Source organism: Garra rufa, unplaced genomic scaffold, assembly GCF_049309525.1.
Source record: "Garra rufa unplaced genomic scaffold, GarRuf1.0 hap1_unplaced_081, whole genome shotgun sequence".
Taxonomy (NCBI): domain Eukaryota; kingdom Metazoa; phylum Chordata; class Actinopteri; order Cypriniformes; family Cyprinidae; genus Garra; species Garra rufa.
In genome coordinates this window covers 1-23,493 of record NW_027394356.1, presented here as the reverse complement: position 1 = coordinate 23,493, position 23,493 = coordinate 1, and the positions used below count along the sequence as shown (strand labels likewise).

Sequence of the window (23,493 nt, the reverse complement as noted above, 5' to 3'; positions counted from 1 at the left end):
TATTTCTTAGTCTACTTTAGATGCTATGCATTTGAGAAATTATAATTCATAAGTGTACACCACAGCGTATATATTAATATATTTATTTAGACTTGAACAGACTGTACGGATTCATCTTCAGCTGTGTGTTCAACTGCTGAGCTTGGGTTTAAAAGACCATATCATAAAAGAGATTCATGTGACTCTACTGGAGTTTTTTTCTTGTCCTTGACTTGATTTACCTTGAAACAGAATTACACGCAGTAATATTTTTCCCTTTTGTTGATTTCTAACACATAATAGTTTTCTCCTCCATCGATGATTGAATTCATCATTGGCAAATATTCAGTTTTTTGTGATGTGCTGTGTTTTGTTTGTTCACAAAAGACCCACACAAATAAAGGGACTCTTATTCTAGTCTTTATTCTCTATGATTTTCACTTCTGACTGAAGATTTGTGCCTCTATTGTTGGAAAATTTGTATAAATGGCATTTGAGTGGGATAGTAATTATGTCATTATGTACAAATCCTCATGTCGCTGCACACAAGGCAGGTTGGACGTGTGCCATTGGCTCTTTAGTCTTGTAAACAATGTTGGGCACGTTACTTAAAAAACTTCTCACAAATAGTAACTGAGTTAGTAAGTTAGTAACTATCCTGCTGAAAAAAAAACAGCTAAAACCAGCCTAGACTGGTTGGCTGGTCTTAGCTGGTTTAAGCTGGTCTCCCAACCCTCTAAAACCAGTCTGCTGACCAGCCAAGACCAGCCTGGATGACCAGCTAAAACCAGCTTTTTTTTTAGGGATTGTTACTTTTTTTTAAAAAGTGTTTAAATATGTCAAATAACTTGGATGCCCCCTATATTAAATATGTTAAATGAGTAAAACATTGTACACTAATCTATGTTGCTGTGGGACAATGTGAAAGAGGCTTTCAGAGGCTAAATATCATGCTATTGGGGTCGCTTTAACCCGCGGACATGAAAAACATCCCACAGATAAGAATAAGGTATCGTTTGGCAAAGGCTCTACTTTTCTTTGTGTAGTCATAATAACAAAACATTGTACTTTTGTAAAATAAAGAAAATAAACAGGATGCACTCTCTGCCATCTTGTCTCCGTCACCTCTCTTCACAGACACATAAATAAAACAACCTATATCTTAGTGAATACCTACTTTACAGACATAACAATTATATTTATAGAAAGCGTGAAAACGTCAAAAACAAATATTCTCTGATAAAGTAATCCATATGATACCAACGCGAGCTCCAGTTTTTCCCGTCTAAACTCATTTTTAATGTAATCATGCCCATGAGCTGTCACGGTTTAGTGTTGAAAGAACTTGCAGCGAAGATGAAAGTAAAAGTCTTCAATATCACAAGGTAATATACAACAGAAAGGCAGCAAACACATGTGCACATTGATGAGACCAGATGAAGAAACACTGAACTGAATGCAACTTAGAAGGTAAGGTAAATGAGGGACAGTGAGAACGATATACTAATGGCACAGATGAACGGAGGTTAACTAATAATGACCCAAGAAGCACAGCAACAGGAACCACCAAATATGGGCACATGAGGGAGAAAACACAACCAAAAGTCCAATGGGGTGTGACACGAGCGGCTCCCCTTTTCAGTATTTAAACATCCGCGTGAGACATCCAGGTAAAAACAAAAAAAACCTTTTTTTCCTGATGATGAATAACAAAAACATTGAAAGACAATCAGAATCAATTTAGAAAGATTTACATTTGAACAATATTTTAATTTAGACAAACTTTGGCATGTTTACATCCTGCCAGGATTGCATCTGAAGTTTCTTGTCTTTGCCGTTTGTAAGCTGTTTGAGTTGCTGTGGTCTACTAACCCTCAAAGGAATCAGGGCTAAAGTGGAGATGTTTAATGTTTCTTGGTGTGAAAGGGTCTGTCCCCCTTTTTAAATTTCCAATAGTGTTTCATTTATATTAGCTTGGGCCAGAGCCATTGAGCTTGGTAAAGCCGCATTTGACAGTAAATGACAGCCACATTCTCATCCATATCGCAATAAAATCTAGCATTCTGTGCAGAATTCAAATGGATCTGAGACATTTTCACGCATACGATCTGCTCTGTGCTATCGTTACTCCAGACTGATGCATTCTCATCAGATTATTCCATTTCTTTAGAAATTTCAATCTGTTCTGAGATGGCAGATACACAGATATGTCTGGAGCAGGAATGTAAAATCTATATGTACATTTATTTCATGACAACTCTCTGAAGATTTTAGCATGGATATGACTATGTTAATGTGTTTGGTTTTGGTGGAATAGATCTGCTATGCTGCTGAATTGCTGCTGCTTTTGCTAACTGCAGTTGTAAAATATTGCGGCTGCTATTGCAAAGCATGTACAGGAACTTGCTACTGCCAATGTATACGCCGATACCGTGCTGTGCGTATTTAATTTAAGACATACTGCTGCTGCACAAGTAACATATATAATAATCTCTATAGGAGATCTATACAGGTGGAGCTGGGGAAGGTGGAGGGTTTCAGAAGAGCTCTCAAAGGGTGCTGCAAAATGCTCTAGTGAATGCTGCAGCAGAGGGGAAGATTATAATGACTTAGATATTGTTCTGTTTCTCACACACATATCATATGACTTGATAAAAATGAGGAATGTGGAGTTATGAACTATGACTATGAACCTTTGTTGTATGTTTTTGAAGATTCTTCAAAAAATTGTTTTGTGTGTGTTCAAACATTATTGATGCTACAATGTTGATCATCTGTGACTTTTTTTTGACTGTGTTCATATGTGGTGTTTTTATTCTCAGTTTTGTATTTTATTTAGTTATTTTTAATTGTCATTTTATTGTTTTATTATGTTATTTACTTCCAAATTAGTCATTAGTTAATCATGTGATTAAATTAATATTAATTAATAATAAGCCAGCAATCTTATAAAACTGACTTTCACTTATTTTTAGGCAGAAAATAATAACACATGATTTCGGAACAAAACAGCAGAATTGTCATTGTTAGGTAAACTAGCCATTTAATTTGTTGTCTTATATATGCCGTTTTATAGCTGTACAATAATACTTTAGTAATTCATGTAGGCAGAGTGCTAAAAGTAGTATACAGAATATGACAGAATATGCCGAAACATATCTAGTCAACTTATAGGCCTGCTCAACTGTGTTAAATGTACTGTATATGTCTGTGTAGACTGGAGAGAGACACACCGACTAAATAAAATATCTGATTAAAACCATTTTTCCTTCCACACAGCTGTGTCCTTGAGTGGGATTTTGTGATGTCTGATGGAGCTGCAATTATCTACCCCATAAGCCCTTCTTCCTGAGGTTATAAAGCACAAGCACTGGAGGGAAACATACCACACACAAACAACATCTACCTATGTCTCTTAGCAACATGTGAAGTACTCCTACTTTTGCCTAGAAAGAACGAAACGAACAAGATTCTGCGTTCACAGAATGTCATGCTGATGAACTAGATATTTATTGTGTCCATTACTGACATGACAAGACTGTGTTTAGATGAGTATAATCAATACGGAAGAGTAAATAGTAACATTAAAGGGGGCCATTAGAGCTCTTGCGGTGGTTGACCCTTAGTCATGTATTTTGTTATCAAAGTTGTTGGGTCGGAAAAAATAATAGCACATGTGCTTTCATTAAGGAAAGCATTTGGGTTTTGCTGAACCTACTACTTTTTTCATTTCATTTATGTTTCTAAAATTGCCATCTAGAATGGGCAAATATTTAAGAGCAACAAAATATTGCATAATAAGCTTCTCAACCTTACTTCAAGAGCATTTTATAGAGTTAATAAGGTGGTCAATTTGGAAAATGTAAATGTAGGCTACTATTGTATACTACAACCAGACCACTACTGTATATTAGGTAGGTTTTTTTGCCCTTTCAAATAGTCTATAAAGCACCTACTGTTCTAAAGTGACACTGTCAAGTAGCAACAAGGTAGGCAGCATCTCTTTTGCCTCTTCTCCGTGAATGTGAGGGGGAGTAACAGGTGAAAAGTCATACGAGAGGAGGTGGTGCCTCCAAGTCACTGTGATTGGCTGATTTGTGGAAAAATGGTGCAGATCATGTTCATAACAGGTTTGCAAATATGCCTGAAACTAGAGAAACTAGATAAACTAATTACAAAATAACTACACACCCACTCAAACATCAAGACTGCATCTAAATATGCATACTTCCCTATTAGCATGTGAAAAACAGTGAAAGAGTGAATGTTAAAGAGTCCAAATTCACTGTATAAAACAGTAGGCAAAAAGTATCTGGATGACCTAAAGTACTACTTTTGGAAAGATTTTGAAGTGTGCATGAACACCACTATCCAATAAGCATGGGAGAGGATTTGTGGACATTTAAAAGAAGTACCCACTCAGAGAGTATGCGATTTTGGATGTCAGCGCTATAGTCTGAATCTTGATCTATGACACCTGGGGCCTCATTTATAAAACTTTCTTACGCACTGATTTGATCTTAGAGTGTTCGTACGATCAAATCCACGTCAAAGTACAGATTTATAAAAACCGTCTTTGACGTGGAAAAGTACTTATCTCCACGTCAGTTTCCAGCTTGGCGTACGACCGTTTCCTTGTGGTAATGCCTGGTATTGCAGATAGTTCAGCCTCACTATAATTAGATTTCTTGCGCTCCTTTTTACTTGCCATTGTCACAGAGTTTTTGCTTTAGGAATGAGCTCATTTTATATGTTAATTAATTAAGCAGGGGCGTTTCGACGGCGGAACATTCAGCTGCACACAATTCCACGATCATTTGTGATTTATAACCGAATGACTGGCGTACGCATGGATTTCGTGTGTACGTTCGTTTCTCTGAATCGCTCTTACGATCAAATCAGAAAAGTTCTTAGATAAAATCAAGGATGGTTTCTACGCAAGTCTTTATAAATGAGGCCCCTGCTGCTTTACAGAAGTATACTTCCAGATTGAAAATGTCCTGATAATTTACTCACCCCGATGCCATCCAAGCTGTTTGTGTCTTTCTTTTCTCAGTCGCAAAGGAATTATGTTTTTTGAGGAAAACATTCTAGGATTTTTCTCCATATAATGGACTTCAATGGTGGCCAATAGGTTGAAGGTCCAAATTGCAGTTTCAATGCAGCTTCAAAGGGCTCTACACGATTCCAGCCGAGGAATAAGTGTCTTATCTTACAAAACATTTGGTCATTTTTTAAATAAATTAGAATTTACATACTTTTTAACCAAAAATGTGTGTCTTTGCGTAATCATGTTGGAAAAGTCAGACGCGGTCAGTTCTTCGTCTGTGTACTTCGGTTCAAAAAGGTAGGGCGAAAAATACCATCTAATATTCTCCTCCAACTTCAAATTGCCTGACATTGTTGTTTTACTTTTTTTGTAAAGGGCACGTTCACTTTGTAAGCACCAGCTCAGTACTTTTGCTTGTCACAGTGAGCATTTGTGGTTAAAAACCATTGAAATTTTAGTTTTACTTATAAAAAGGCAGATTGTTTCACTAGATAAGACCTATATGCCTAGACTGGGAAGTTGGAACATGTAGAGCCCTTTGAAGCTGCACTGAAACTGCAATTTGGACCTTCAACTTGTTGATTCCCATTGAAGTCTACTATATGGAGAAAAATCCTGGAATGTTTTTCTCAAAAACCTAACTTCTTTTCGACTGAGGAAAGACTGGAACATCTTGGATGACTTGGGGGTGAGTAAATTATCAGGAGATTTTCATTCTAGAAGTGAACTTCTCACTTAATTGGGCAGTTGAGGAATTGAATTAGGCTAACCAGAAAGAAGGTACTTTTTAATAATACTAGCTGAACAGCAGTTAGCGGGGATAAATATAATTGACAGAAAATGTGTTACTGTGTAAACCTATTGTTTTTTTAAGTAATGTAAGAGTTTTATCTACCTTTTTCTTCAACGTGGGAGTAAGCCGTTTTCTGTGAGTGTGCGAGACTTCCGGTTCATTAGCCTCTGTAGGGAAATAACAAAGAATAACAAGTACAGTAGGCTAAATGGTAAAACTGTTTGCAACAAAACAGTGTGTTTATAATTAAGATAGTAATTTAAAATTATATGGTAAGGCACACCAATTTGCAATATCAAGCCGCAAAACGCTGTTTAGTACAGCTACAAATAGCTGGAAGCAATGACAGGAAACCAGACCCATTACATTTATAAATGACCACGCCCACTCTTACGAAAAAAAAAAAAGTTATTCATTGCTGTTCAAAATTGAACCCAAAAACCGTTTGAACATTATGGAATTTATACTGTATCACAAAACAAGACAGACGGTCTTTCCCTCTTGATTTCAGAAGACCGCCACACGCATCACTCCTTAATCCTTTATCCTAATACGTTTCCCGCCCACAGAATTACCGACATCCTTCTCTGACAAAACTAATGCGGTTTCCCCCGTCTTTGTCTCTTTGAATAAAAGACAAAATCCACTCACTCTGGAGAACTTCACCTGCTGCTATCTTTACTGAACCTGCAGTCTTGCATGTTGAGTTCTCCCTCATGACAGTGTGCGCGTCAAATATCTCCAGACGTGAACTTTGGAGCGCGTCATCTCTTGCAAAATTAAAACTGTTTAACCAACATAAGTGGCTTATGTTTCCAAGACATTTGACACATTTAGAGGACAACTTTATTGCCGCCGATATAGGCGAAGAGTTGCAGTGAGACGCTACAGCTGCTTAACGGACTGTTTCAGATGGAGACCGTCACATGAGATCTGATGTCATACGGGACGCGCGGCAGAGGCAGCTGCTCTCGTAAGGTGGCAGTCAGTCATCAGTTGAATAGGAGCGGGCCAAAGAAATCAACGCATTGCGCACAGACATCATTGTTGTTTTAAAACCTTGGGATTTTCAACTTAAATTCGCGGTAAGTCTCTTATATTTGATGTTTTACCAAGAGTGCAACTGACGTTTTTGAGGTAAAGTGCAATACAGAATCATCAGCAGATATATGCACTGAATCTATTTTTTTTTACAAATGCATACTAAATAATTATGTTGTAAAAACCTGTCAGTATTATTATCCATCGTTTATTTATTCATTCACTTATTTCTGATTATTATTTTGCAATTTTTATTTAATCTGTGTTCTGAAGCCACTGAACTTTCCCAATGACTCAATTAGACATTTGTTCTCATTTTGCAAATGAACAGACGATGGACAGCAACGTGGTGCAGATTTTTAAGGAGGACAAATGTCCCTCATCGCACCCCGAGAAGTGTTTACCCAACTTCACATGGCAGTCTGCTGTCTCGGACATTTATAACTATTCACTGAATGAAAGCTGGACGAACGAGCAGGAAACTATGTCGCCTATTATTCCGATCATCACTGCCGTGTATTCTGTGGTGTTTGTTGTAGGACTAGTGGGAAACTGCCTGGTGATGTATGTCATTATCAGGTAAGAAACAGCATTGTCCTAAGATGTAGCTCACTGCCTTGCATTGATTATCATACGAAAGCCTTTTTTCAAATGTATTTCTCTCACTTTTAATATACTTTATTTATAAACAGTCATATGAAACGTTTCTGATGGGATAGTTTGGACGAAATACCTGCTTTGTGGAAAACATTTTGTCAAGTCCAACTCGGCAGTTTGGCTCCCCCCGGTGGACTACAATATAAATGCACAATGCGGTCAAAATTACCTTGACATCCACTTAATATATTCTGCTTTGAGCAGGGACTGTGTCTGCTCACATTTTGTGTATAGACAAATTAAAATCATAGTGCAGGGCAGTGTAAATGACACGTTAGATGCCGTTTCTGTGCTGTGTGAAGACGGTATATGTGTTTTTTTAGACATTTGAAATAAAGAACTTTACAGTTTGTACTTGTTGAAAAATGTATGACAGCACAAGCCAATCACAAATCTAATCACAAAAAATAAATAGGTTTAAGCTGTGAATTATATATAATGTCTTTACACAACCAGTGAAACCACTGAAAGACAAATGTTTGGTGATGTTTGCTGCTTATTTAGTACACAGCCTGTAAGCAGTCTCACACAAATTTATCACACTGATGGGTTGTGCTTCATTATTTTGACACTCTCTGGCTCAATCGGTTTTCCCAACAGATACACTAAAATGAAAACCGCCACCAACATCTATATTTTCAACCTGGCTGTTGCAGATGCCTTGGTAACCACCACCATGCCCTTTCAGAGTACAGATTATCTACTGAATTCCTGGCCGTTTGGAGAGGTGGTGTGTAAGGTTTTCATCTCCATCGACTACTATAACATGTTTACTAGTATCTTTACCTTGACCATGATGAGTGTGGACCGCTATGTGGCTGTTTGCCATCCCGTCAAGGCCCTGGACTTCAGGACACCGATGAAAGCTAAGATCATTAACATTCTCATTTGGGTGCTGTCCTCGGCTGCTGGGATTCCTGCAATGGTTCTTGGGAGCACTCAGACAAACAATGGTAGGGATGAATGATATATACTGTACTATTCAAAAGTGTGGGGTTGGTAAGAATTTTTAAATATTTTTTGAAAGAAGTCTTAAGCTCAGCAAAGCTGCATGTATTTGATCAAAAAATATAGTAAAAATAGTCAAATAGCATTGAAATTTAAAACAGCTGTTTTCTATTTTAATATGTTTTAACATGTTATTTATTCCTGTGTTGGTAAAGATACATTTTCAGTCTTCAGTGTCACATGATCCTTCGGAAATCATTCTAATATGTTTATTTGGTGCTTAAAAACATTTCTTAATATTATCAATGTTGACAACAGTTGTGCCTCCTAATATTTCTGTGGAACCACAATACTTTTTTCAGGATTCATTGATGAACAGAACCTTTAAAGGAACAGCATTTAATTGAAATGGATTGAATCTATTGTAACATTTGATTACTTTAATGCATCCTTGCTGAATAAAATGATGAATTTCTTATACAAAAAAATCTTTCTGGCCCCAAACATTCATTAATTCATTTTCAATCTTATTCATTTACTTATTCCAAATATTTATTAAATATTTATGGTAATTAGTCCCCCATTAACAAATATTCACTTTAAATATTTCACTTTAAGTTAATCTTTAAATATACTGATAATTTAATAACACTGTTAAATGTAATCTTTAGCAAATCTCAGAAGAAACATTTTCATACTGTATATTATAATGCTGTGATGGCTAATTTACATATAATTTTATTTAATTTTTGAAATATTCTAGTGTATTATTATTTATTAGGACAAAATAGTTTTAATAACGGCAATTCGTTTATTGGCCAACATAATTATTGACTTAATCATAATTTAAATGTCAGTATATTATACAATATATGTGACCCTGGACCACAAAACCAGTCATAAGGTAAAATTTTACAAAACTGAGATATATACATCATATGAAAGCTCAATAAATAAGCTTTCCATTGATATATGGTTTGTTAGGATAGGACAATATTTGAAAATCAGGAATCTGAGTGTGCAAAAAAACCTAAATACTGAGAAAATCACCTTTAAAGTTCTCCAAATTAAGTTCTTAACAATGCATATTACTAATCAAAAATTACATTTTGATAGGTTTACAGTAGATATTTTACAAAAAATCTTCATGGAACATGATCTTTACTTAATATCCTAATGATTTTTGACATAAAAGAAAAATCAATAATTTTGACCCATACAATGTATTTTTGGCTATTGCTACAAATATACCCCAGCGACTTAAGACTGGTTTTGTGGTCCAGGGTAACATATAATATTTGTTGATGTGGGGCCACAGATTTTTAAAGTTTTTTTTTTAAAGAAGTTTCTATATGCTCATCAAGGCTGCATTTGTTTGATCAAAAATACAGAAAAAAACAGTAATATTGTTAAATATTATTTCAATGTAAAATAACTGTTTTCTACGTGAAATGTAATTTATTCCTGTGATGCAAAGCTGAATTTTCAGAATCATTACTCCAGTCTTCAGTGTCACATTCAGAAATCATTCTAATATGCTAATTTATTATTAATATTGAAAACAGTTGTGCTGCTTAATATTTTGCCGGAACCTGTGATACTTTTTTTCAGGATTCTTTAATAAATAAAAAGTTAAAAGCATGTTTTATTTAAAATAGGAATTTTTTTAACAAATAGAAAGTACCATTTAAAAGATTTTATTCTTTCTTTTTTTTTAAGAAATAATGCTTATATTCACCAAGGATGTGCTAAACTGTTAAACAAGTGATAGCAAAGACTTATATCGTCAGAATAGATTTCTGTGTTGAATAAATGTTTCTTATTAATGTTTTATTCATCATAGAATCCTGAAAAAAAAGTATCACAGGATCCAAAATAATATTAAGCAGGACAACTGTTTCCAACATTGATAATATATCAGAATATTAGAATGATATCTGAATGATCATGTGACACTGACGACTGGAGTAATGGCTAATGAAAATTCAGCTTTGCATCACAGGAATAAATTATATTTTAAAATATATTGAAATAGAAAACCGTTATTTTTAACTGTAGTAATATTTCACAATATTACTGTTTTTCTCAGTATTTTTGATCAAGTAAATGCAGCCTTAATGAGCGTTCTTTAAAAACCATTAAAGATCTGTATTTGTACTGTAAATATGTAAATCTATCTATCTATAAATCAATGTATAATAATCTGCAGTGACATATAATTATCATTTAGGAAGAAATCCAAAGATATTTATAGTAAATGATGGCACTGTGAGTTCTCATCTCCATCCTAATGTATTTGTTGTTCCTTCCCTCAGTGGCTTCATTACTGCACAGATGATTAAGCTGTCCTCACTTGTGATTAATAATTAACCACTGTTGTTATATTTCTTCTCCAGGCACTACAGAATGTGCTCTGCAGTTTCCAGACCCGTATATCTACTGGGACACATTGATGAAGATCTGCGTCTTCATCTTTGCCTTCGTGGCCCCTCTTCTGATCATCACAGTGTGCTACACACTCATGGTCCTGCGTCTCAAGAGCGTACGTCTGCTGTCAGGCTCCCGGGAAAAAGACCGCAACCTGAGACGCATAACCCGCCTGGTGCTGGTTGTGGTGGCTGTGTTTGTGGTGTGCTGGACACCCATACACATCTTCATCCTAGTCAAAGCTCTTGCGCCAGGAGTGCCGGAGACCACCGCGGTCATGGCCGCTTACTTCTTCTGTGTGGCGCTGGGATACACCAACAGCAGCCTGAACCCTATCCTGTATGCTTTCCTTGATGAGAACTTCAAACGATGCTTCAGGGACTTCTGCTGCCCCGGTCGGACCGCGGGGGACGGGCGCGGCGTCAGTCGGGTCAGAAGCACTCTTCGCGAGCACACGTGCCCAGCAGAGGCCAAAGGGGATGGGGGCCACGGTCGACCCGTATGACTAGCCGTGGAGCTGTCGTCCTTTCACGGTCGAGAGGACTCAAATGATCTGGGACTGACACAGATCACCACCGCCATCTAAGGACGAGATTGTGCCCTTTATGTTGAGAAAAATAGGCTAACTATAGAGAAAAAAGAGATCTTTAAGCATCATTGTCTTGTTTTGTATGTCCATGTTCAAATTTTTATAGTACACTTTAAAAAAACAACAACATGAAATTTACAGTAAAAATGGCAGCTGTGGTTGCCAGATCTTCACTGTAAAAAATATGGTACCACTGTTTAAAAACCTAAATTTACAGTAAAAACCTATACATCAGTTTTAATTAACTTATCTAATTTTAAAACACCAACCTACTGAAATATTAAAATGTGACCCTGGACCACAAAACCAGTTCTTAATAGCATAATATATTTGTAGCAATAGCCAAAAATACACTGTATGTGTCAAAATTATTGATTTCTTTTTTATGCCAAAACTTAATTTTCGATTAGTAATGCGCATTGCTAAGAACAACTTTAAAGGCGATTTTCTCAATATTTTGATTTTTTTTTTTTCCAGATTTTTAAATAGTTGTATCTCCGACAAATATTGTCCTTTCCTAACAAACCATACATCAATGGAAAGCTTGTTTATTCAGCTTTCAGGTGTATAAATCAATCTCAATTTCAAAAATTTGACCCTTAGGACTGCTTTTGTGGTCCAGGGCAGGATTGCCAGGTTTTCACCCAAAAGTAGCCCAATCGCATTTCCGTTCCGGGGTAAAATACACATTTTGTGGTGGGGTTCCTCTGGTAAAATTAGCATTCCAGGGGCTAAACATTAAGTTATTGCGGTCGCTTAAACCCAAATAATCCACGGCAACAGTGTGAAAGTAGCCCAATTCCGTGGGAAAACTGCAGACTTGGCAACACTGGTCCAGGGTCACAAATATATTTTATACTATTATAATATGCTGACAACCACCGAAAACAAAGGTGTTCATGAGAAAACCACTCAACACAAGTAACTTTTCCACAAGCTGAGGTGTTAATATAGATATCCATTATACATGACTCTAAAATAATGCAGTAAATATTCATTTACCAACGTAAGATGAAACATAAAACCCTGATGTACAGAACTGATAAGAAAAAAACTAAGAAACAGTTATTTCAATCAAAAATCTTTTTTATTTCCAGAAACTGTAAATTTATTAAATGTCCGGTTAGATTTATTACAGTTTTTCCTGGTACTTATGGTTGACAAATCACCAGGTTTTTACTGTATTTATACTGTCTTTTTCCATTAAAATATGATCTTTTTTTTTTTTTTACAGTATATCACCTCATTCAAATCTTCAAATCTGCTTTTTTGAATGTCCATTGACCAAAGATGATTTATAATTAAAATCTGATCCCTCACAATCAAACATCATGCTCAAAGATCCTTTTACATAATAAGTCCTATGGGATATATAGTATATTACTAGCCACCATATTTTAATTCTAACTTGTCCACCTTGTTTTTCAATGCGCAAGTAAGCTGTTTTCTAGTAATGTGTTATGGTCATTGCACACTGAGTCCGGAATTTTTCCACGTTAAAAAATAAATACGACTTCATGTTGTGTCAATCACGTTTACACACTGCCTCCGAAACTTTCGTCATAAAAACTTAGGATCAGGTTCAAATTTCTGCGTTTTCACATCCGTAGCAAGCATTTTGATAGAATTACGAAAAAACATATACAAAAAATTCAGACTCAGTAAGCAATGACCTTTAGACTTCCGGTTCATAAGCCGCCATAGGAAAATAGCGAGAAGTTTAGCAAATGGTAAAACTGTTTGCACTACAAACCGTGTTCATAATTAAAATAATACATTAAAATAATATGGTAAGACAGACCAGTTTGCAATATCAAGCAACAAAACAAGCTGTTTCGTACAGCTAAAAACAGCTGGAAGTGGATGAGACCGGAAGCCAGACAAATTAAATTTACAAATGGCTGCGCCTGCTCTTATGGAAAAAATTAAGGAGATAGTTTTGCTTTTGAGTAGATATTATAAAAAATATTGTAGCCATAAACAACAAACAAAAACACTGTATATTTGTGTCTGTTTGTACTGTAAATACATAAACCTTTATTTTGGATTGTGAAACAGTCCAGTTTTATATTAAAAAATCAATGTGTATTAATCAGCAGTGTCACATAATTATCACTCAGGAAACTGTATATCTAATGATGGAAAAAATAAAAAACTAATATAGTCTATAGCAGTTTGAGTAAAGTGAATGTAATGTTTTTCCGAACTGCTTACTGTCTGATAAGTGCTTTATATTCTCAGTTTTTGATTTGGATCGAAGGATTATGTTTGAAAAGGATTATGAAGGATTATATATGAAGGATTATGTATCTAAATTGCCTTAGAGGGAGTCTGCAGATTTTTATGTTTTTTTTTTGTTTTTTGTTTTTTTTTGGGAATAGGGCTTTAAAACAACCAACTAAAGGACTGAATCTACTTAGTCAGGTTGTTTATGCTTAATACAATGTATTATTTCTATACAAAAAAAGATGTACATCTCTATTGCATGTTTGACTATGAAAATGTGGGAATCTTTGAGTAATGTTTATGTAGATACAATTTATGATGAAAATACAAAATCATTTCTGTGGTAAAGTAGAATGGCAGTAATATGTCTCAAGCAAAACAGTTCAAACATACATTGTTTTTGATATTATCCACCATTTTATTCAATGCGGAAGTAAGCTTATGGGTGAGGCTTCTGGTTTATAGCTGCTGTAGGGAAAAAAGGAGAAGAACAACAACGTGCAGTAAATGATAAAAACTGTTTGCACTACAAACCAGTGTGTACATAATTAAGATAATACATTAAAATAATACACATAAATTTGCAATATCAAGCAGCAAAACAAGCTGTTTTGCACAGCTAAAAATAGCTGGACGCAGATCAGACCGGAAGCCAGACTCTTAAAATTTACAAATGGCCGCATCCACACTTGCGTGAAAATAAAAGTGGACTGATGTAACAGTTTTGTAATGTTGCCTTTAGGTTGTAATATATATATATATATATATATATATACACACACACATACACGTCTTGACATTCTTAAAAATGTAATGTTTTACTGTAGTTTTGTTCTTTGGGTGTGTGTGACTTTAATATTTACTCATTAAAAGTATATTATGACATCATCAGTGCTCTGTTGCCACAACAGTATTAGAAATTGCTAAATTCTTTTGAAAAATGTAATGCCCTTTGTGCCTTTGTTTTTTCATAAATCAGTATATATGACATTATTGCAAATATTTACATCTTAGATGTAAGTTCCACTGTATTTTCAGTAATGTGCTTGTACATTATTATATCATGGCAGATTTTGAATGTGTTGGCATTTTTTTCTTTCTCTGCTTGTTTTTGATATGTGCAATTAAAAAACAAACATTTGAAATTAAATGAAATGAGCTTTGGCATTGGTTGTACCTTGCTTGTATAATATTACCTGTATTTGAAAATTATATTGTCAATAAATTGAACTGTAAGAATCAGTGTTGAGATGAGTCTTGTAATGTTGAGAGATGTCCATTATGGGGTTTTCATCCATCACGACTGCATTATGTGTCAGAAAAATCATACAAGACAACAAAGCCATGAAAGAAGCGTAACCACGTAACAAAGGCAGTATCGCCATGGCAACCCATTGTGCATCTTATAGCCTAATTCAAACAGCAAGAGACATTCTTTTTTCCACACCTTTGATGCTTGTCAGTGTAATGAGAACATCTCAGATACGTAAGAGGATGACATGAGATGATGAGGGCTTGAAACCAATGGACACTGCGTATAGCCTTAATTTAGAATATATCTATACATCTAGATAGACAGATAATAGATATACATACACACAATACCAGTCAAAAGTTTTTTAAATAAGTCTCTTCTGCTCATCAAGCCTGCATTTATTTGATCTAAAGTAGAGCAAAAACAGTAACATTTTGAAATATTTTTATTATTTAAAATAGCTGTTTATTTGAATATATTTAAAAATGTAATATAAATTAACATTTCAAAGCAGAATTTTTGGCATTATTACTCCAGTCACTTCAGATCCTTCAGAAATATTTCTTATATTTTAAATTGCTGAAACATTTATCTTTTTTTCAGGTTTATTTGATGACTAGAATTCAGAAGACCAGCATTTATGTTAAATAGAAATATGTTGTAACATTATAAAATGTTTTATCATTACTTTTGATCAGTTTAAAGCATCCCTGCTAATTAATTTCTGTAATCCCCCCCCCCTCCCAAAAAATAAAAAATTATACTGACTCCAAGTATTTAAATAGTAGTGTATAATGTTACAAAAGCTTTTTTATTTCAGATAAATGCTGATCTTTTGATCTTTTCAAATAATCCTGAAAAAATGTACTGTTTTAAATATTGCTAATAATATATATATTTAAAAAAAGTAAATCAGCATATTATAATGATTTCTGAAGGATCACGTGACACTTAACTTTGATCACAGGAATAATTATTATTTTTAATATATTCAAATAGAAAGCAGTTATTCTAAATAATACAAATATTTAACAAAAGTAGCTTTTGCTGTAATTTGGATCAAATAAATGCAAGCTTGGTGAGCAGAAGAGAATTCTTTAAAAACATTAAAAATATTACTGTTCAAAAAGTTTGACTGGTAGAGTATTTTCTCTCAGTAAACTGGTGATATTTTTAATTCAATGTTATGGAACTAACACAAAAAACCTCCATTGAAAATATATAATAAATTCACATTTTTCTAATTCCTTCTGTCATGGAACATTAAAAGAGATATTAGTCCAAATGCTCATTTCCAAATACAGTATAAGTGGATAGAAACCATTTTGCTAAATTCCTCACTCTGGAACGACATGAAGAGAAATAAATGATGGCAGAATTTACATTTTTTTGAACAGTCCTTGTAAAAGTGCAGTAAATATTTTTCATACACCATGCTTTGTTGAATTTAAAATGATGGTAGGCTTCAAGAAATAGAAAATTACATGTTTTGTTTTACAGAGTTGTACATACCTTGTCAGATTATGTGCACATTAACACTTTTTCAGGGACGCTTCTTTCAGTACTCAGTTAAATCTAGTTCTGGGTGAGTCTGATGAAGTGTTAACGTTGCCATGGTAGACATTAATGGATAAACATAGCGCTTCAAGGTCACTCTGTGAGACTGTGAAACATCTGTTTTTCAGAACAGCCCTAGAGAAGGAACATGTACAATTCATTTCCATGGAATCTGTGAGGTGTGTAATTACAAATATATTCTGAGAGAAAAAGACTTGTCCGTATTTACACCTACACTTTTTTAATCCAAATACTAGTCTACCATATTTTCTGACTGGAATGGTGTAAATTTGCATAATCAGATTGTGGTTATACCCAGCTAGAAATCTGACGTTCCCAGAACATTCTCAGAATGTCCCTGTTGGTGTTAAGGACGTTGCCCAGTAACGTTCCCAGAACATTCTGAGAAGGTCACGATGTGGAGTTCTTTAAAGGTTTGAGGGACGTTATTTGGGAGACCTTTACAGAACATTTAGGATAATCTCAGAACGTTTTGGGGACCATACTTTATTAGGAAATTTGACGTTCCCAGAACATTTTCAGAACGTCCCTGTTGGTGTTAAGGTCGTTGCCCAGTAATGTTCCCAAAACGTTCTGAGAAGGTCACAATGTAGAGTTCTTTAAAGGTTTGGGGGACTTTATTTGGGGGACCTTTAGGGAACATTCAGGAAGTTCTCAGAATGTTTAGGGGACCATACTTTATTAGGAAATTTGACGTTCCCAGAACATTTTCAGAACGTCCCCTTGGTGTTAAGTATGTTGCCCAATAATGTTCCCAAAACGTTCTGAGAAGGTCACGATGTGGAGTTCCTTAAAGGTTTGGGGGACGTTATTTGGGGGACTTTTACAGAACATTCAGGACGTTCTCAGAAAGTTTAGGGGACCATAGTTTATTAGGAAATTTGATGTTCCCAGAACGTTCTCAGAATGTCCAGGTTGCTGTTAAGAACGTTGCCCAGTGATGTTACCAGAACGTTCTGAGAAGGTCACAATGTTCTTTAAAGGTTTGGGGGACTTTATTTGGGGGACCTTTAGGGAACATTCAGGAAGTTCTCAGAACGTTTAGGGGACCATACTTTATTAGGAAATTTGACGTTCCCAGAACATTTTCAGAACGTCCCCGTTGGTGTTAAGGATGTTGCCCAGTAACTGTGACGGGGATGAATGAGAGTGGAAGCAAATGCAGAGTGAACACAAATATTTATTGAAGACAAATATAGTGAACACAAACTCCGTGGTGATGATGGTGTCTCTCGGCTGGGTGGCGCAGAGGCTTGATGGCTGGTGATGACGTGGCGTGAATCTCCCGTGATGAATACAAATCCAGTGACGATCAACGGCGAAATAAACAATCCAACGTGAACAAGACCAAGACAAACCAACAAGACAGTCCAACAATCCGGATCAACTATCAGACAGGGAATGAGAGAATGAGGTGAGTATATGTAGCTGATGGTAATGCGAGACACCTGGAGCGGGGACTGATTAGCAGCTGAATCGAATGAGCATGACAAACCACATGAAGACACCAAATCACGAGACCTGAGAATGCAGCTGATCCATGCACCGTGACAGTAACGTTCCCAGAACGTTCTGAGAAGGTCACAATGTGGAGTTCTTTAAAGGTTTAGGGGACCTTTACAGAGCATTCAAGATGTTCTCAGAACGCTTAGTGGACCATACATTATTAGGAAATTTGACATTTCCAGAATGTTCTCAGAACGTCCAGGTTGCTGTTAAGGTCGTTGCCCAGTAATGTTCCCAAAATGTTCTGAGAAGGTCACAATGTGGAGTTCTTTAAAGGTTTGGGGGACTTTATTTGGGGGACCTTTATGGAACATTCAGGATGTTTTCAGAACGTTTAGGGGACCATACTTTATTAGGAAATTTGACGTTCCCAGAACATTTTCAGAACGTCCCCATTGGTGTTAAGGATGTTGTCCAGTGACATTCTGAGGTCACGATGTGGAGTTCTTTAAAGGGTTGGGGGATGTTGTTTGGGGGACCTTTACAGAACATTCAGGATGTTCTCAGGACCTTTAGGGGACCACTACTAAAGAATATTCCCTCTAGGCCTCTACACTACATTCTCATAACGTTTCCAAAACCTTCAGGGGTTTTCTGGTCCTATTTAGGTCCTTTCATGACATTTACTGAATGTTTTCAGTTCCTTTAGTAACAAAAACAAATGTCATTTTAAAGACAAAGAAATTATTTATATTCTATATACAGTGTGTGTGTGTGTGTGTGTGTGTGTGTGTGTGTGTGTGTGTGTGTGTGGGCATGTGTCAGTCACTGTCTCTATCTTCAAGAGATGTCCCAAGTTGTTATTATGCTGCCTGAAACAAAGCATAAATAACAATATTTACAAATCACTTCACTAACTTTTTATTTGCTTTTAATTACTTTCAGACATATACAGTGGTGCTTGAATGTCTGTAGCCTTACCCCTTTAGAATGTTCTATATTTCTGGATAAGTAAAACAAAATAATACTGAAAGTTGACAAAGCAAATCCAATCAAACAAAAAAGATGAAAATATATACTTTCTTATTTATTTATTTAGAGAATGTATCCAATATTACATATCTTTTGAGTGTGCAAAAGAATTTGAATCTCTAGGACTAGCCGTTAATTTGAAGGTGAAATTAGAGTCCATCTGTTCAGAGGTGTGTCTAATCAATGAGATGACTAACATGCATCAGTGTCTGCCCTGTTTTATAGTCAAAAGGTTATAAAATCTCAAAAGAGTTTGGACCTCCCAAATCCACAGTCAAGACAGATTGTGTACAAATGGAGGGAATTCAATTCATGGCTTGCCATCATTGATGGAATAATGAATTCAGAATTATACCAACAAATTCTATAGGAATATGTCAGGACATCTGTTTGAGAACTGAGTCTCCAGAGAAAGTGGACCATGTAGCAAGACAATGACCCAAGCACACAAGTATTTTTACTGGATAAAGAAGAACAAAGTTAATGTTTTGGAATTGCTAAATCAAAGTCCAGACCTTAATCCAATGAAAATGCTGTGAAAGGATTTGAAGTGAGTAGTTCATAGGAGGAAATCCTTCCATCCGGCGGGATTTCCTCTAGTTTGTGTTCGAATATTTAAAAACTTAATAGTTATCATAAATGCTGTTTCAACTAAGAATGTGATATGATATGATGATATGAGTAATTTTGCCATTTTTTATTTATTTGTTATAGTCATTTTCTTTTTTTGATGCATTTTCAATTGTTCTATCAATATTTTTATGATAAAAAAAATCATTTTTAAAAATGTTATGTGACCATAGAATAACTAATAAAGAGCGTCCTCCTAAAGTCATATTGGAAACATTATTTTTGAACAAAAGATGACTATATGGGGACGTTCTGTTAACGTCACAAATGTGCTCTTTGTAACGTTGTTATGTGACTATAAAATAACCAATATAGAACGCCCTCCTAAAGTCATATTGGGAACGTTTTTATATGACTAAAAGAGGACCATGTGAGAACGTTCTGTTAACGTCACAATTGTGCTCTTTGTAACGTTGTTATGTGACTATAAAATAACCAATATAGAACGTCCTCCTAAAGTCATATTGGGAACGTTTTTATATGACTAAAAGAGGACCATGTGAGAACGTTTTGTTAACGTCACAATTGTGCTCTTTGTAACGTTGTTATGTGACCATAAAATAACCAATATAGAACGTCCTCCTAAAGTCATATTGGGAACGTTTTTATATGACTAAAAGAGGACCATGTGAGAACGTTTTGTTAACGTCACAAATGTGCTCTTTTGTAACGTTGTTATGTGACCATAAAATAACCAATATAGAACGTCCTCCTAAAGTCATATTGGGAACGTTTTTATATGACTAAAAGAGGACCATGTGAGAACGTTTTGTTAACGTCACAATTGTGCTCTTTGTAACGTTGTTATGTGACCATAAAATAACCAATATAGAACGTCCTCCTAAAGTCATATTGGGAACGTTTTTATATGACTAAAAGAGGACCATGTGAGAACGTTTTGTTAACGTCACAAATGTGCTCTTTTGTAACGTTGTTATGTGACTATAAAATAACCAATATAGAACGTCCTCCTAAAATCATATTGGGAACGTTATTAGGATATGACTAAAAGAGGACCATGTGAGAACGTTCTGTTAAGGTCTCAAATTGTAACGTTGTTATGTGACCATAAAATGACTAAAATAGAACGTCCTCCTAAAGTCATATTGGGAACGTTATTATGTGACTAAAAGAGGACCATGTGAGAACGTTCTGTTAAGGTCCCAAATGTCCTCTTTGTAACGTTATGTGACCATAAAATAACCAATATATAACGTCCTCCTAAAGTCATATTGGGAACGTTATTATATGACTAAAAGAGGACCAAATAGGAACGTTCTTGTCACGATTTGAGCCTCTGTCGTCCTGTCATCACAAACTCTTGCACTACACATCATGGACTTCATCCCCCACAAGCCACTGCACCAATCACTGCTCACACCTGCTCCTCATGACCCACTGCACTGATTGCTGCACACATCTGTTTCTCATCACACTGACTGTTCATAAACCACTCACACACACAGCTTCTTCGCGAAGTCTTGTATTGCCCCGGCTGCATTTCTGAGCGTTTCTTCCCGTGTTTGTTTTCCCGTGTTTTGATTCCTGGACTCCCTCCAGTGTTTGATTCACGCTGCCTGCCCCGACCATTCTGCCAGTGTTTGACTACGATTTCTGCCTGCCCCTTTGTGTTTGTTTGCCTGTACTATTAAATGCTGCATATGGATCCGCTCGTCTCAGACCATCCTTGTGACAGTTCTGTTAGTGTCACAAATATTTTCTTTGTACCATTGTTATGTGACCATAAAATGACCAATATAGAACGTCCTCCTAAAGTCATATTGGGAACGTTTTTATATGACTAAAAGAGGACCATGTGAGAACGTTTTGTTAACGTCACAAATGTGCTCTTTTGTAATGTTGTTATGTGACCATAAAATGACCAATATAGAACGTCCTCCTAAAGTCATATTGGGAACGTTTTTATATGACTAAAAGAGGACCATGTGAGAACGTTCTGTTAACGTCACAATTGTGCTCTTTGTAACGTTGTTATGTGACTATAAAATAACCAATATAGAACGTCCTCCTAAAGTCATATTGGGAACGTTTTTATATGACTAAAAGAGGACCATGTGAGAACGTTTTGTTAACGTCACAATTGTGCTCTTTGTAACGTTGTTATGTGACCATAAAATAACCAATATAGAACGTCCTCCTAAAGTCATATTGGGAACGTTTTTATATGACTAAAAGAGGACCATGTGAGAACGTTTTGTTAACGTCACAAATGTGCTCTTTTGTAACGTTGTTATGTGACCATAAAATAACCAATATAGAACGTCCTCCTAAAGTCATATTGGGAACGTTTTTATATGACTAAAAGAGGACCATGTGAGAACGTTCTGTTAACGTCACAATTGTGCTCTTTGTAACGTTGTTATGTGACCATAAAATGACCAATATAGAACGTCCTCCTAAAGTCATATTGGGAACGTTTTTATATGACTAAAAGAGGACCATGTGAGAACGTTTTGTTAACGTCACAAATGTGCTCTTTTGTAACGTTGTTATGTGACCATAAAATGACCAATATAGAACGTCCTCCTAAAATCATATTGGGAACGTTATTAGGATATGACTAAAAGAGGACCATGTGAGAACGTTCTGTTAAGGTCTCAAATTGTAACGTTGTTATGTGACCATAAAATGACTAAAATAGAACGTCCTCCTAAAGTCATATTGGGAACGTTATTATGTGACTAAAAGAGGACCATGTGAGAACGTTCTGTTAAGGTCCCAAATGTCCTCTTTGTAACATTGTTATGTGACCATAAAATGACCAAAATAGAACGTCCTCCTAAAGTCATATTGGGAATGTTTTTATATGACTAAAAGAGGACCATGTGAGAACGTTCTGTTAAGGTCCCAAATGTCCTCTTTGTAACGTTGTTATGCGACCATAAAATAACCAAAATAGAACGTCCCCCTAAAAAGAGGACGTTTTCAGAACGTCCCTAATGTTCTGTAAAGGTTCGGGACTTTCATCATCTTTAGAGAACTTTCAGGGAACGTTGCGCAAAGTTGCAAGAACGTCCCCTCCTACGTGGGTATAGGTATAAACATGAAAGTGTACTAAATGTTGCTAAAATGTGACCCTGAACCACAAAATCAGTCGTAGGTAGCATGGATATTTTGTAGCAATGGCCAAAAATACGTTGTATGGGTCAAAATGATCGATTTTTCTTTTATGCCCAAATCATAGCATTATTATGTAATGCTCCATGGAGATATTTTGTAAATTTCATACTGTAAATATATCAAAACTTAATTTTTGATTAATAATATGCATAAGTACTTAATTTGGACATCTCAATTTTATTTGATTTTCTCAATATTTTGATTTTTTTCCATCCTTAGATTCCAGCTTTTCAAATAGTTGTATCTTGACCAAATATATTGTTCCTTTTATACATATATGAATAAATGAATGTAGGTAATTCATTTATTTGTTTGTTTAAACTTTAAGATATGTGACCAAACCATTTCAGGGGGAAAATACGACAAAAGATAAATCCATACAGCAATAGTCTACATAAGAAGCACTAAATTTAGAGAGTTTCTAAAGCATTATCAGTGGGAACCAATAGAAAAATAGCGGAAAATAATCCTGAGCCGTGACTTTTATTATGGTGTGTATACCACGACCATCCGGAACAAGCCCGCTGTGATCAGCGTTTAAATACCTTAACAAAGCAAATAAGTGTCAGTCCCGTTTAAAAATGAACCGAATTTTCGGTCGGAGCAAACAAACGCCTACTCCCAACCTTTCTGACTGCATAGGCAATGTAAGTAGTGGACTGTTGTGAGTGTCTCGCATAACACGAGTGCAGCATCCTGAT

General features: G+C 35.6%; 1 protein-coding gene across 1 annotated transcript; it reads left to right on the top strand.

Moving 5' to 3' along the window:
* The first annotated feature begins 6,733 nt into the window (after positions 1–6,733).
* Positions 6,734–14,900, top strand: LOC141316191 (delta-type opioid receptor-like). The gene is made up of 4 exons (XM_073832773.1): positions 6,734–6,907; positions 7,195–7,442; positions 8,121–8,473; positions 10,865–14,900. The coding sequence occupies exons 2-4, from the start codon at positions 7,198–7,200 to the stop codon at positions 11,398–11,400; spliced, it is 1,134 nt and encodes a 377-aa protein (XP_073688874.1). The 5' UTR covers positions 6,734–6,907; positions 7,195–7,197; the 3' UTR covers positions 11,401–14,900.
* Positions 14,901–23,493: the final 8,593 nt, after the last annotated feature.